The sequence below is a fragment of the Eulemur rufifrons genome, chromosome 12 (assembly GCF_041146395.1).
Source record: "Eulemur rufifrons isolate Redbay chromosome 12, OSU_ERuf_1, whole genome shotgun sequence".
NCBI lineage: Eukaryota > Metazoa > Chordata > Mammalia > Primates > Lemuridae > Eulemur > Eulemur rufifrons.
This window is the reverse complement of record NC_090994.1, coordinates 3,622,233-3,638,594: the sequence shown is the minus strand read 5'-3', so window position 1 is coordinate 3,638,594 and position 16,362 is coordinate 3,622,233. Positions and strand designations below refer to the sequence as shown.

At 43.1% G+C, this 16,362-nt stretch overlaps 1 protein-coding gene across 1 annotated transcript in view; it reads right to left on the bottom strand.

The window, feature by feature from the left end:
* Positions 1-16,362, bottom strand: part of PINX1 (PIN2 (TERF1) interacting telomerase inhibitor 1) — a 50,081-nt gene that overhangs the window by 21,327 nt on the left and 12,392 nt on the right. The window contains exon 6 of the mRNA XM_069485080.1: positions 12,799-12,875. Within this exon, the coding sequence (XP_069341181.1) occupies positions 12,799-12,875 (77 nt within the window). The remainder of the gene's footprint in view (positions 1-12,798; positions 12,876-16,362) is intronic.

Genomic DNA, 16,362 nt, shown 5'->3' with positions numbered 1-16,362 from the left:
GTGTGGTGAGGAGGGTCCCGGTGGGTTTGCATTACAGATCGGGGCAGGAGACGCAGGAGCCAGGCTAGTGCAGGCTGGCCAAGGGTCTGGTGTACCAGCTAAGGGAGCTCGCACTGTCATACACTGGGGACTACTGGCCAGGACAGTAACACCAGCAAAGAACGTATTCCAAGAAAACAGATGATAAGAGGAAGCCCTGAAAGTAGGAAGAAGTGGCGTTGGGGGGCCACCTGGGATTGTAATTCAGGAGGAGGAGGAGGAACGGGTTCATCCGCAGGAATGGAAAAGCAGGACAAGTGCTGCGGGCGCCAACACCACAGACCACGGGCCCTGGTGATGTCTGCCTGGGCCAGAGTCAGAAGGGAAAAGAAATGGAAGACCAGACTCAAGCTCTTTACCCCACAACTCTGGGGAGGTAAGATGACCTCTGACACACGAGTTTAGGGCTTTCACGTTTTCCTCCAACCCTGGGCATGGGTTTAATCCAGTCACCGCCGTTCTCACGTGCACTGACCTGGCCATGCTTTCGGCTAAAACTCAGGACCGGAGAAGTTAAGCTGCGGTTGCAGGTCACACGCGAGTTGCTGACGGATCCGAGCCTGAAGCGGAGGCCCCGCCAGTACCCAGCTCCCTCCTCTGTCCACTCCATCTCACTGGATCCTCTTTCCTGACTGTGCGATTACGGCTGCTAAGAACGGCAAACCTGCAGCAGGTGAGGCCGGTCTCTCCTGGCAGGACACCTTGCATTGTTTCTGTGGGAAGGGATATGGGAGCCAGGGACAGGATACCTGGGTACAACAGAGACAGCTCGCTGGCTGCGGGAGTCACAGACACGGGCGTCCGTGTCAGGGTAATAATAATGACGATGTACTTCTGGAGGCTCGGAGCACATTCTGTGATCCCTTCCACGTTTCTGTGAGGTCAGTTAGGAATGGCATGTTTTCATGGCATCGCTTAGACACCCAGAGCTCTCAGCAGGTTCCTGTGCTTCACTCCCAGCACGAAGCAACACGCGTGCCGAGGGGAACAAGGGTGACGGCAGAGCACATCTCCTTCACTGCGAGGCCAGGTCTTTCTCTGGCTTATTTGGGCTCCAAACCTACAGGCTGGAGTACGAGACGGGGGCTACGCATGTGTAGAGGAGGAAGTCTGCATGAGCCCAGGGCCCCGCTTAAACACATCTTAGAAGGAAGTAAATGTGAGTAGTAATTAGAGTAAGTTTTTCTTTTCTGTTTCTGTTTTAAAATGGGAATAAACGCCAGGGCCAGGATTTGAAAGCAGCAACCACTCCCACTCTCCCAGGTTTACTGAGATAAAATAGTTATTGCATTTCGGAATTGATTGATGAGAGAAAAGATTGTTAAATAGTTCAATAAATTTTTCTTTTGATTTGAAAGGGCTCTCTTTTAGTGTTTCTACCTTCCTTTCTTTTAGTAACTATTTGCCAAATACCTCTGGGCATCAGGCCCTATCAAATTTACAGAACGGGGAATAACAATCATTTTTTTCCTCTAAAATAAAAACGTGAGGCAACAGAAGGTACTGCCTCTGGAAAAACTGACGCTGGTGGGCTCTGCTGGCAGGACCTAAGATGCAGCAGAGGGCGGGGGGGAGGCCACAGTGAGTGTGAGGACCTTCCCATCCCAACCACCAAAGCCCAGGTCCTGTCCCCAGACAAGGGTGCTTCCCTAGAGAAACCCAACCCCACTGACAGAGAGACCTGCCAACGCCACATCTCCCCCAAAATAAAACGAAGATATAGAAAAACCAGAAGCAAAAGAAAAATCTGAGGAATAATCCAAGAGGTCCATGCAACTAATGACTTCCAGAGGAAACAGGTGAGAAAAAAATAATGAAAGAATAAATAAAAGAAGGCCACGCGCAGTGGCTCACGCCTGTAATCCTAGCACTCTGAGAGGCCGAGGCTGGAGGATAGCTGGAGGTCAGGAGTTAGAGACCAGCCTGAGCAAAAGCGTGACCCTGTCTCTACCAAAAACAGAAAAAATTAGCCAGCCATGGTGGCACGTACCTGTAGTCCCAGCTGCTAAGGAGGCTGAGCAGGAGGATCGCCGGAGCCCAGGAGCCTGAGACTACAGTGAGCTATGATGACATCACTGCACTCTACCTGGGGCAACAAAGTGAGAGCCTGTCTCAGGGGAAAAAAAAAAAAAAGAATAAAAGATAATTTTCCAGAACTGATGAAAGGATATGAATCTTCACACTGAAAGGCCTACCAAGGGTCCAGTGAATAAAAACACCCAACCAACTCACATTCCTGTGAGATTTTAGAATCCAAAGGAAAGGAGATTCTAAAACTGCCTGAAGATAAGACAGACAACAGGTCTGTGCAAAGGACTGAAATAAGAACAGCAACGATGGCTATCAAAAGACGCTAGAGTAATACCTTCAAAATTCTAAAAGAAAATGACTTTCAACCCAGAAGTCTATACCCAGACAATGTACCATGATATTAAGATAGAGATTTTCAGACCTGTACCCTTCTCAGAAACTGCTGGAAGGTGAGTAAGGAGTCATGAGTAAGCTTCAGGACAGAGAAGCTAAATGGAGCAAGGTGGAGGGAAAAACCCAGGACGACAGGGTACGGCCGACCCAGCAACCACCCTGAGTGTGCAGGAAGGAGGCGGCCCTCCGAGGGAGGTCTCCTGGGAGACAAACCCAGCTGGCAGATTATCTAATCCGGCTGATGCTCTGGAAAGTTTGCTATTAAGAGGCTATTAGAAGATATGGGAAAAATCACACAGAGTCATAGAAACCTTTTGTCTCCCATCAGAAAACAGCCCAAAATTGTGAAAGGAAATGTCATAATAGTACACTATTTGGCTTAACAGGGAATAATATTAATATTTACATAATCATAAAGACACAAACCTATTAATAACAAATGAATAATCATAATACATCAGTAATGTGAGTGGAATAAAGGCCTAAGTCCTAATCTACCAAAATACAAGTCTATAAGACATTAAAAAAGTGACAATGTAAGATATTATTTTACAATACGAAAGTAATATCATACAATTTAAAAAGCATTGGAAGTGCTGTAGGGAGGAGGCTTGGAGTGGAAGTGGCAAGGTGTGACTGCAGAATGCTGTCTTTCATTCTAAGCTGTTTGATGCAGCTTTTTACATTTATGGGCATATGTTACTTTGAGTAAAAATAATGAATTTTATCAAATACTCTATGTGCCACTGTTCCCACTGCTGTACCTGTGACCTCACTTAATCCTCACAACATTCCTATTAGGTGAGACTCTATTATTCCCATTTTAAAGATGTGAAAATTCAAGTGCAGGGAGGTGAAATAACGTGTCCAGTAGCCCAGTGCTAGCAACTAGGATTTAAACCCAGGCGACGTGGAAAAGAATCTGGAGATCTTAACGTTGAAGGATGCCAGGAAAAGATAATTTCATAAATTATTCTGAGAAAAACTATCTCATTTTCACCTACTGATAAACCTAGACAGTCAAAACCCATCAGTCTAACAGACACGAATAAGTAGAAACCATTTATTTTCTCATATCTAAAATCCTATATTTCTCTATCAACAACACAAAAATGCAGCCTAAACAGCAAGAACAGCAGAAAAGGAAAAGTTGGAAAAAAATTGCAGTCACACAAACTGTAGTTAAAAAATGACTAAGTTTCCTTGATATATGAATTTGTTGGAAAACCATTTATCAAAAGCCTGTTTCTCTCTAGCAGAGTCCCTCAAGCCGAGAGCCATGTCATTCCCCTTTGACTGATTAATTAGCCAATCAGGGGACATTTTTCATTGTGAGGCATGATGGTTTATTTCAGCTAATGTTTGGTCTCTAATGGCGACACATTAAAGCCAGCTCGGCTATTTTAGCCCCGTGGAGTGACCAAAAGGAAAGAATGGAAGATAAATCAAAAGAGCTGCCTTCAGTTTCCCTTCAGTCCTTAACAAAACCCCCAAGGAGCAAATGGCTAGAGGAAAGATCCTCTACCAATAAAGAGAAAAAAGACAAATAAAAGAAAGGTACAAATGTCTTCAAGCCAAGGAGTATCCTTTCCTGTTTCTGAAGAGCAATAATTTATCCTCTGTTGATTAACAGACCACTGATAGAAGAGGCACCAGAAAGTCAATATCTAGCTCTTCTTCCTTTCATCAAAAGCTGTGCTCAATAGAAAATCCAGCTCTGTAATGCTTCTTACTCACGGGATGATCTCACGTGCGCTCTGAATTAGAAGAGGCCAGTGGCACCCCAATCTCAAGTGCTGTTCACACACCAAAATCACTGCCATCAACTTCCCACTGTGCTACGGGTTCTCTAAGCCTCTTATCTGTCCCTGTGCTTGTGACGGGCACTGAAGCACCAAGAAGTTCAAATACCAGAGGAGGACAGATGTGAATATTAGCATGCGCGGGAGACAAGATGCACGTCTTCAACATGTACACTCAACAAAACCAGTCTAAGCAGCTGGTCTTTGCTATGCAATTCCACCCTGAAGCACAAAAAACTATTTTCTTGCCTCCAAATAAGCCCAAGATTATAAATTCGCAGTCTGTGTCGGATGAGATCACAGACATGTTTCACCATCATCATCATCATGGTTATCACTGCCTTTATAACTATACGGATCTTGGAAACCTTCAGACAGACCACAGGACATCACTGTTTCCTTCCCCACTATTGATGTGACGTCAGGCTACTCACACACTCAGCTACACGCCTGGACGCCCGGCATGCGAGTCCGAGGCCAAGGACGAGCCACCGTTCACGCTGCTTCTGTTCTCCTGTGCTTGTGCCTCAGAGGACTCCTGCCCTGCAGGCCCGGCTCAATCACCAATTCTCCTCTGTAGCTTTTCCTGACATCCCCAGTACGAATTAACGTCCCCTGTGTGTGTTCCCACCCTGTTTAAAACATACTTCAACAACTGAATTCAATTCAACAAAAGCTTTAATGAGACCCTACTCCATGCCAGGCATGGTTCTAGATGCCAGCAAGCAAAAAATGCCTGCTCTCCTGGGGGTTCCAATCTACGGAGGGAAGACAGCCAACAAGTAAACCACTGAGAACATCAGATGTGGTCGTGGCTATGAAGAAAGACAAAGTAAGGGAGAGGGCACAAAAGTGCCAGGAGTTCTGGTCGTGTTGTTTGCTTTTTCACTTACAAATAGGGTAACCAAGGCAGCCCAACAGAGATGGCACTTGAAGGAGGGAGGGGCGAGCCACTCCATGCAGAAGAGCCACCAAGAACTTACACTGGAGGCAAGAGCATCACCAACAAGGAGGCAGCGTGGGGACCGCAGGTGGGCACAGCAGGGCAGGATGAGCAGGACCCACATGTGTGTGTGTGGTGGGGGGATTGTGCTCGGATCATGGGAGACTTAAGGCCATCGTAAGGATTTGGCTTCTACTCCTACTGTGACAGAGAAACTTGGGAGGGATTTGGGCAAAGTAGTGACATGATCTCAATACAACATTTTCAAAAGATCACTCAAGCTGCTGTGGGGAAAAGACACTACAGAACAGATTCTACTGGACTCTTGATGGAGACTTTGTGACATTATGCTCAAGGTGTTTACGCGTCTACCTCCCCAGCAGGGGACCACGAATTCCCTGAAGGGGACCAAGTCCTAGTGTGTTTGCATCTTCAGCAACTAGAGTAATAGTTGGCACATACCAGGTATTCAATGAATAATTATAGAATGGTTAAAATTGTTAAATCTTTGAGGTTTTCTCTGCTTTTTCATTATTGTATAAGTACCAACACATTATACTTCTTGTGAAAGAGGAGAAACGTATGTAACCTGTAAGAGAAAATCTTTTATATCTGGCTTCGAGAGTATCCACAGATGTGAACATCATAGTAGGCATGAAAAATCATCCTGGTTCAAACTCAGTATACTTGGTAAAGGATTTACTGTTTTGCTTTAGCTTCATCTCCAGGAGTGTGATGTGCTCAGATGGATTTCAGTGAAAGGAAAGGTAAGGATAATGGTCTCCTGGTGCCTCCTAAGGAGACCGCCCCTAAGTTCTTAGATGGCATTGGATTCCACTGTTAATATCTCCCGAAGGTGAATTTTCTATGGCCTCTCTGGATCATTTGCACTGTCCACTCCCTCTTTAGATGAGAACATTCTTTAGCCAACTACATCTCTGAAACAAACACTAAAAATCTCTTTTCCCTTTCTAGTGTTAAGAGAATCAGACTGATTTCCAGAATGATCATGGAAATAGTCCTACCTGAGACATGGGCATCAACTGGCTGATCCTAAGGGAACGTCTGTCCTAGGGGTCTTACCATCTTTACATAAACAAACTGTAAAGGTACTAAAACATTATAAATCTTTTGGGAACAAGGACAGCATCCAATCTATTTTAAAAATTTTATTAAATTCAGTGGCATCTCCACAAACAGTAAATGCTGCTGATGATAAGAAGCTTCTATCTCAGTTTTATTTTTTTAAAAGCCATGAGTTTTTTATACTTTGAATATCTATAATTCTACCCAAAATTATAGAGGACATCATATATTAGAGGGAACATTATTGCCTTAGTCAATAAACATTAATTAAAACAAACTGACACGTTATGAAGTCCTCCACAGTTGTAACGGCAAAATGGCGACCAGAAGGCACGTTGCTAGAGGACTTTAAGAAAGGGGAAGACTGATTGGCAATGAGTGAGTTTCATCAGTATGTTTATATCAAATATTCTTTGGCACATGACTACAGATACACAGATTTAAAATTTCTCATTTCTAAGTTATGTTTCAGCGTAAGTACTCACCATCTTAAAAATCTGAGTGCACTAATGATAATTATGACAGTGGTCTTAGCGGCATCAACTAAGGTGCGCTGGGCACTTCCTATGTGCTAGGTACTTTGCTAAGAGTCTTATGTGGCTTATCATTTAATCCTTACTAGATCTTTTATCATCCACATTTATAAATGAAGCAGCTGAGGCTCAGAGAGGTTAAATAACTTGTCCCAAATCGCACAGTCTTCAAACTACTCAAGAGCTCAAACGCAGGCATATCAATCTCTAAATTGCCTGTTCACAATACTATAGTCCACTGAACAAGTCTTTCTAAAAAGAAACCAGAGGAATAGAACATTTCAATAGATGACAGGATTTCCTCATTCTACTGGTTAAGATGGTTCTATCAGGTGTATATAACTGGTAATATACAGGTACATAGAGATCTATAGGTATATGCACCAGGTATATATACTGATACAGGTATCAGTGTATAATCACAGAACCACAGGATGATGAATCCTTAGAGAGCAGAGCCATTGTAGACATTTATGTAACAGATACCCCGAAACTTAGTGACTTAACACAGAAACAACCATTTCACCATCACACCCTATTTCTGTGGGTCAGCAATTCGAGGAAGGACCTGGCTGCACAGTTCTGGCTCAGAGTCTCTCTCAAGGGGTGGTTGTCAAAAGGTGCTGACAGTGGGCAGAGGAGGGGGCTGCGCAGGCACCTCTCTCTCTGTGCAGGCCCAGGACACCTGTGCAGCTCACCTATCATGGTCTCTCCACGTGGGCTGGTGTGTGTGCTGGGCTCTCTCATGGCCTGGGGGCTCAGGGCAGCTGGACTACTTACACAAAAGCTCCAGGAGTGAGCATTCTAGCTAACAAAGTCTCAGAACTCACACGCCATCCCCACTGCTACATTCTAGATTCCCTCCGCTACATCAAATCCCAGGCCCGCACAGATGGAGGGGAGGGGAACCGCACTCCGCCTCCCGATGAGGAGGGGCAAGGGTGAGGGGTATCGCTGGGGCCATCTCTGGAAAACGGAATCTACCACAGAACACACTGGTCAACACTCTCATTTTATAGGTAAGAAAACTGAATTTACAGATAAAATAGGAACATCCAAGATACGTAACTTCTTCATCTTGACACTCAACATTTCTAATAACTCCTTTGAGTCTTAAATCTGCTAACACAGGTGACTTGCTATTTTACTATAAGATTATTTCATTTCTTGTTTGAACACACCAAAGACCTTTCACATTCATCTCCTGGATAAAGAACATAAGTAGATAAAGCTAAAATTGCCCAAGTATATGAGAATCAAGAATCCAAGTAACGTGCTTGCCTTTGTAGTCTAGGAAGATGTCAAACTTCAAGTCACCATTTCAAATGGGATTATTTCATGTGCACCGTTTCCTCCAGAATCGGGAAGGTTGGAACTGCAAGAGCGCAGTATGCATTCAGTGCAGACTCCTGCTGAGCACAGGAAATCCTAGAGGAAACTAACCACAAAGTGCGGGCTGCAGCTGGCTGCCTCTGCCAGCCCCTGCTGCCTCCTTTCTCTGAGCAGAAATCTTTCTACAAAATTCGCCCATCAGTACTAGCTCTTCCTTTCTCCTGACTGCTTGTCTGCTACACACACCCAATTCTTCCATCTGTTACTGTGTTACATTCCTTCCAGATACCTTTGTCCCCGAATGCCATTCTCCGAATGGACTCCTTTAAATTATGGAGGCCAGGTCCGAACAGAGCAGTTCAAACTCAGTCAGCAGCGCAGAAAACAAGCAAAGAGCCTGCCGCTTTCAGCAGGTAGGAACCATCCCTCCAAGGCAGCTCAGGACAGGTGCCACACCACCTACGGTTTAACTGGTGGGCAGGTTACAGGCCCTTACCCTCTACCTTAATTTTCACCTAACTGCTACCAAATTAAATCTTTCCAGTATTAAATGAGACTATACGTATCTTCATAAAATTTCAACTTAAAGAGGTGAAAGTGTTTTGGCCAACTGTCCCAGCTTAGAGAGATTCTTTTGAACCTTGATTCTGTTATCAATGATCAAAATACTGACAAGAATTACCAATGATGATTACCAAATCATCGTTGCTGGAAAAAGTAAATGTTAGAGCTCAAGGGTATTCTTGGCTTATTTGTGGGCTTAATTTAAATTGACCTCTCACATGAGCTTCACTGAAGATGACTTTAGAACGGAAGGACTCGGCTGGGAAAGCAGCGGCTTCGGATGCTGGTGCCTGGGTCTGGAGGGAAGGTGGGCAGAGTGGGCCCAGGACGAAGAGCTCCATCCTCCATCACGCACTCATGAAACTGGACGGGCTAACCCATACAGACAGGGGTTAGCGTGAAAATTTAGAACAAAAGGAGAAATAGCCTTCAATTCAAAGACATTTCAAGTTAAAGTTAATTGGGAAAAAAAAAAAAAAAAAAAGAGACTCTTCTTTTCTCAGTGACCTTCCCTAATAGGCACTTAAGGCACTGAATCCAACCAGAAGAAAGAATGGTCCAAAATACCCCGTGAATTCAACCAAATAACAGAGAAGGGCCTCCTGAAAAGTAGTTTTCAGCCTGGATACTCAGCAAGAAATGGGAAAGAAAGGGGATTCATGCCTCGGGTCAAAAAGCAAAGGCCATCGGAAGGATTCAAGGAAAGTGATCGTCAACTGGGTCCCATGGGCAAGTATAAAAAATATAAGGTTCTAATTCAACCAGGTTATAGAGGTGAAGAAACTGACAACTACCTTGCCAGGAGCCTATGCCAAAAGCATGTTGTTTAGAGAAACGAAGTAAGACCGTTGTTAACACATTCTCAATCCTCGATACAGTTTGGGAGTATTTTCTCTAGTGATAAGGCTGAGTCAGGAAACAAGCTGGGTAGAGGAAGGAAACTGGGAAGGTGGGGGAGGGAAAATATGAGAGAGGAAAAAAAAAACAGGAGTAGCAGGAAGTTCAACCAGATAGGAACTAATGGAATTTGTTTTTCAGTGTCTCCAACTTTAACTCACAAACCAAGTGAGAAAAGACACAAACACACTCTGACACACACACACACACGCATGTACACAACTCCTGGCAGGCACTGGCCACAAGTACCCGCTGCAGGTCTCGAGGGGCCCTAGTAATTTAAATTCAATACATTCGATCATTTCTTTGTCTCCACAGAAAGTGCATACATCTCCAATTTAGGCGTACTCCAATCCAGAGTGGCTGTCTTCCAATTAATATAGCACAGAGATGGTGTGGAAAGGAAGAACTTGTAAATTAGAAATGTACAACCAGCCATTTTCACACAGCACAGTTTATCAGAAGTTTTCTGGGCAATTGGCAATTTGCAATGATCTTTATCTTCCGAACAGCCAGATTCAGCTCGGAAACATCCCCTCAACAGCCTCTGCAGCTTGAGGAAATGCTAAGCATGGATGAAGTCACAGTTGAGTCCTTGAAGCAGTGTGAATGCTTTAACTTCCATAGCAATGAGAAACAGTCAAAGCTATGAAGAAGTATTCTAGAGTAAAACGCAAGGTCGGAAAGCCAATTTCTGGCAAATTGGATTGATTTGCAAAAACATAAAACGGCATAAGCAAACATCCATTCAGTCATCCTCCTGAAGAACCTGCCATGCGCACAAGTACACGTGCCTGGTGTGGGAGGCAGACTCATGACTATGGCCACTCCCAGAAGAGAGATGGTTATTGACCTAAACATTTCAAAAGGAAAAGATATTTCAAATATCAACCCTGAAGCTATACAAACCATGATTTTCATGATGAGTAACAACCGAAGTCCATATTTTAGAAAGAGAAGTACAGTAGGACTCCAATTTACCGAATCCCTGCCACGTGCCCAGCACCGGAATCAAGCCTGTGCTGGGGACTCAGAAATGAGAACACGAGTCCTAAATTGTTCACTGTCCACTGCATGTGACAGACACGAAAGTCCACACGTAAAACACAGGGGATCAGTTTCTTCAATAGCTGTGTACACGTCAGAGACAGGATAGACAGGGTGACTTAATTTCATAAACGTGGCCTAGATATCTTGTGTTGGGCTTGGGTTGTTGTGTTTTGATGTAATTTTCTTTTTATTTCTCTATGTTATAGTCGAAATAATTAAGGGATCAGATGTTTGGCACAGTGTGTTCCACTACACAATCCAAAGCTCACCCATACTATGCTCACAAAGAACATTTATATGTGAAATCTGTGTGGGCACATCGGAGTTCATTGGATTTTCAAAGGAGTCCTTGACCCAAAAGCTTTAAAATCTAGGACCGTACAAAAAAAAATCTCTTCCTTGTTCAAAAAGAAAAAAAACGCTTAAAATGTAAATTTTACTTTCTTGTTGGAGCTTGAGTAAATGTTTTTTGCATATAAACATATTCAGCTCATCCAGCTCATCTGAGAGACCAGAAAACACACAAGTAGCACAGCATCTGTGCTCCAAAGCTCAAGCTCCAACAAGAAAGGCAATCGCTGTTGACAACCACAGCTACAGACCACGAGCAGCACTGGTAGAAAACTGCCTCACCAACAGTTAGGATTTAATTCATCATCAGAAGAAAACATTAAACTAGAAAGATTACGATGTGACTAGAAAGAAATCTTGCAGAAAACACCGTGTCATATCAAGGTTGATCATCTCTACACCAATTGGACCAAAATAGGTTTTCCCTGGGCTCGTCCTAGGAACTGCTTCTGAAGCGCCTCAGACAGGTGAGCTCCTCGCTTTAATACGGTTAGGAGTGACTGCACCACCATCAAGAAACACAGATCGTGTTGAAAACCTCATGGCAACCAACACCAGTGCGTCATCAAATAGACGTCCCCAGAGGAACAGAAACCTCTCATCTCTTACAACTGAAAGCTTTCTGCCCTTACCACATAAATCCTCTTAAAGTTCTACCAAAAGCCCACAATTAATAAGTCCTTCCCTGATCTGTTCAGCTGTAAAGTTTCAAAGAGGGTGCTAGAGAAGAGGAGGGCTGGGGGAAGGGAGGAGCGAGTAATCTGAGGAGGGGAGGACTCGGAAGAGCCAGCGCAGCGCTGATCCAGGACTGAGGGCGGGCAGAGGGCTGGGCGCCAGGGTGCGGCTGGGACGTGGGGCAGATACACAGATTCAGGGCACGACCATGGGGGCTGTCGGGGCAGAGTGGAGGAGCCAGAGTGTGAAGGGGGAAGGGACTGTGAAGCGGGTTCTTGTTCTATAGTCACTAAGGGCCTTGGCTAGAAATAAAGGAACATAAATGTGACAGATTAGTTGAGTAATAGTTGTAGCAACCACATATTCCAGATTTTCTTAGACAATACCAATTTTAAATACTTTATCCCATTATCTCCAGAAATCCATTTTTCAAAAATCCTAATATTCTGACATCCAAACTTCATTCAGGACTCTCACACTTGGAAATGGCACAAAAATTCCATGCAATATTATATAGCTCAATTTAATGATTAGGATTATGAATCCTGGGCCATTTAGGGTGTAGTTTAGTCACCCCATTATCTTCTAGTTCTGAAGCAGACAATATTGTACAATGGAGGAAATACCCCGTCTAAATCCCATCTGATCCAGCACTGCCTCCAAATGCTTTTAAAGCGGACCAGAGCTGTGCTGGAGCACGCATGTGACACTCCTCCTCCCAAGCCACATTCCAAATGGAGTAACGCAGCCTGGGCAAAGCAGACAGTCCCTGCGTGCGACCTCCCGCTCTCCTGGTGATGGGAGAGATATCTTCCCCTTTGAGTATATCAGCAATAGGTATTCTTTCCCAAGTTTAGTCCTTACACCAGGAAAAAAAAGCAGATAACACATATCCTTTTCTAGATTCCTTGTAAAACTTATTATCCACCAGCTATTATTATTGAGAGGATCATATTTAGCCTTTATATTGAAGCCTATAAAAATTTTTGATTTTTTGTAACTTTGTCTGAAAAGTACTATTCATAGATATAAATAGTCCTATACACAGCTGAAAATCAAATGGTATTAAAACAGAACATATCAACTGTGTGTGACTTGATACCTCGGGAGTCTTCTTACTCTGTCTTTTCCCAAAAACGCAGTCAAGATCTGTTTTGCTCCGAGATGAAAGATCCTTCCCTAGAAAAACAAAACATGATGCTTTTCAGTAACACCATTCTTTCTAAAATAAGGAGCACAAATATAAATTACACAACTCCTGAAAGAAAAATGGTTTTTGGAAAAGAAATAAACAATTTTGGAACTATTGACTTTCTTCCCTCCTTCACAGATTTTAACTCTTTCATTAATAAATAAAATCAATTAAATTTAAAAACAAAGTATATGTTTTAGAATGAGAACCCCTGACATTCTCTTAATTGTACAAACAACCCAGAGCAGTGGTCCCCAACCTTTCTGGCACCAGGGACCGATTTCATGGAAGACAATTTTCCAATGACCGGGGGTAGGGGTGTGGGGTGTCGGGTAGGAGGGGTGTGGTGCGGAGCTCAGGTGGTGATGTGCGGCCAGCCCCCATTTCCTAACAGGCCACTGCGTGGTCGCGGCCCAGGGGTTGGGGGCTGCCGACCTAGAGCACATAGACTGCAAGGAAAACTAAATGCTAGCCTTACTACTACTGGTAGGGCTTCAAGGTGCAATTTCTGGGTCTCTGGGTTCCCCATTTATAAACTAGATCTCATTCACTTCAAAGAGACGTGAGCTACTTCCTTGGAGTATTATAAAATATAGAATAAAAAATACTGCTAGACACAGAGCTTCAAATCCCACAGATGCACACAAATGAGAACATACCATATTTGACACACAGCTCGATAATTACTCATTCAATAAGTGAAAATTTAAAAAGAATAAATGCAAGTAAAAATAGTATATAAGGGTGAAAGTGTTCAGATTTTTCCTTTTAAAATGTTCTTTACTGTTATCACTATGTATCATCTTTAACTAGAAGACGACTACATAAAGAGAGCAGGAAATTAAATGGCTCTGGTAAAAACAATGTCCAAAGGCTCTAGGAGTCTTATTTTTTTTTTTTTTTTTAAAAAAAGGAAAAAACTCTTTAACTTAATTTCTAACCCACAAACCAACTAATCCAAAATTCACTTCTTTGGAATTTCCACTTCTGCCCAATAATACTTTGTGAGCAGTCGGCCAAATCCATTCCCATTTGTTAACTTCATGGTAAATGCACTTTAAAATGTAACTACTCCAGGTGAAGTCTGGAGGCTCTGGGGGAGGGAGAGTCTGGGTCGGACCCAGGACTCTGAGTTTGGGGTTGGAGGCCCAGGTTCCACTGTCACAGACGCACTTGCCTTCTTGGTTTCCTGCGGCAAACTGACCTGGCAATGTAATACCATGAGCCAGAAGGTTCTAGTTCACTGATTATCACTGGGGCGTTAAAATATGATATTGCTCAGTGACTCTGTGAAATTAAAAAACAAAACAATCTCTGATTTAATGCAAAACCAGGTGCCAAAACCAGTTTCACAGGCAGTAGTACCAGACTAAGTGGTCCAGGCGGCCTGACCTGCTGCCGTCAGGAGCAGGCTCCTCCGTGGCTCTACAAGCTGCTCTCTCCTTTCTACCTGAGCCAGACACTAAACCTGCCTGGTTCTCATTTATGCTGAAATAGAACCTACACAAAAAGACTCACTATAAAGCTACTTAAGAAGAGAGTGAAGCGTATTACAGACAGGAGCTCAGAAAATGAAGCAGAAAAGTGGGGAAGCAATTGGTGGTGGCGGGGAGAGGTGGCTGAACTCTCAGGAGGCGCACTGATCCACTTGCAGCACTGCCCTCGGCACGACCCATCTCCCACTGCAGAGCACATTCGGGTGGCAGTTCTAGTTCAGAAAAGGGAGCTGTACTTGATTCAAAATGTGCACTGGCCATCTGTCCCTAACCTGTCCTCTGGAATAGGAGAGACAGCCTAAAACGAAATGCAAATTAAGATCTCTCTTATACCAATTCAACTAAAAAGAATGCTGGAGAGATTAAAGAAGGGAGGTTGCATGTGAGATCACAATTCTAAAACAGGATGTCAAAATATGAATACACAAAGATTAAAAACAAATCTAAAAATGAAAGGGAAAGCTGCCCGGCTGGTAGAGACAGTAAGCTGTACCCATAGGGTACAAATGTTACTAAAGTTTTGGTGATGGGGTCTTGTATCAGAAATTTTTATCCTTTAGCAAAGTTCACTTAAGTAAATGTAGAAACCAGGACTGTTACAGGATGTGCTCTGCATTTGATCTGGAAAACAAGAACACACAGGAGAAATGAGAGTCAGAGACCAATGGAAGGGAACTTAAAAGTGGACAAAAATGTGAAGATGAAAGCGATTTTGAGATAGGTATTAATTAATGGTCCTGGTGAATAGTTTATAAACATTAGAAAACTACGGCCACTTTTGAATAAAATATATATTAAAATAAATTTTAAAAGCTTATTAGTCTCAGTTCTGAATTATGGTCCAATCATAGCACATACTGTTGATAAACGTATATCTTAGAGAAAATGATAATAAAACACTGAATAGAACAGGAAATATATGTTATCTATTTGGATTTGGTTCATCTATCTGTTAGTCTTCAATTGGCCGTAACATTTCAAGACCAGGAAGAAAGGCTTCTTGTATCCAAACTGGTGAGGCAAAGTCCCTGCAAGGTGAGCAGATCCTGTTACAGAAGAGCGCTTTACTCAGGATCACTCTAGCTGCTGTCTAGTAATCATAACTACCAGGTTTCCAGTCTGTCAGGGTAGCTAACCATAACGGAGGAACGTTACTGCTACAGTCAGGCACATTTACGATACAGGTCCACATGGGAAGCAAATGAAACTCTAAAAAATAGACACAAGAACTTAAGAATCACAGTGATTTGGAGCCACTTACTTTAAAGGCAAAAGCAATAACCCAACAAGCTCCAAGGATAAAACTGTAGTGTAGCACTGTATTGTAACAGGCTCAAAAAAAAAATCTATGGAAAAGTAGTGTTTATCTACTCAGAGTAGAGGAACAAGGGCAAGGAAATGTTGCTTGCAGAAATGTGTTTGTTAAGATACAAAACAATTCAGGTTTATGTAGGTAGCTTCAACTGTTTAGAAAATTCCATTTGCATTCTTCAATCAAGAAGGATAAATAAAATGATATTATAGTTTGATTTTTTTTTTTTTAATTCAAACACATGGGACCAACAGTAAGCCCAGGGCAGAAGATAAAGGCAATGCCACTAGCAGGTAATGTTGGCAAAGCAGGAAATCAGAGTGGGGTGAAATAAGTGAGATCTTAGTAACCAAAAATAATCTAGTCCAAGTTTTTTTTAAGCCTAAAATGGTGCCACTCAATATTTAAATGTCCAGAGAATCACAAGAGGAAACTTAATGGTCCTCAGGACCAGAGTCCAAGCGTGGGGAGGGGGTAACGATGCCACAAAGCCCACAGCTCTGTATTTCCCGGCAGCAAGCCAGCACCGGGACCATGCGGTGTGCACGCAGTTGTTTAAGCAGCATATAAAATATCATACACTGTTATGTGAATAGGTCTGCAAAATTCCTGTGATGAAGCTGTACAACTACAGGGGGTGCGACTTTCATCCACCCGTTGTATTAC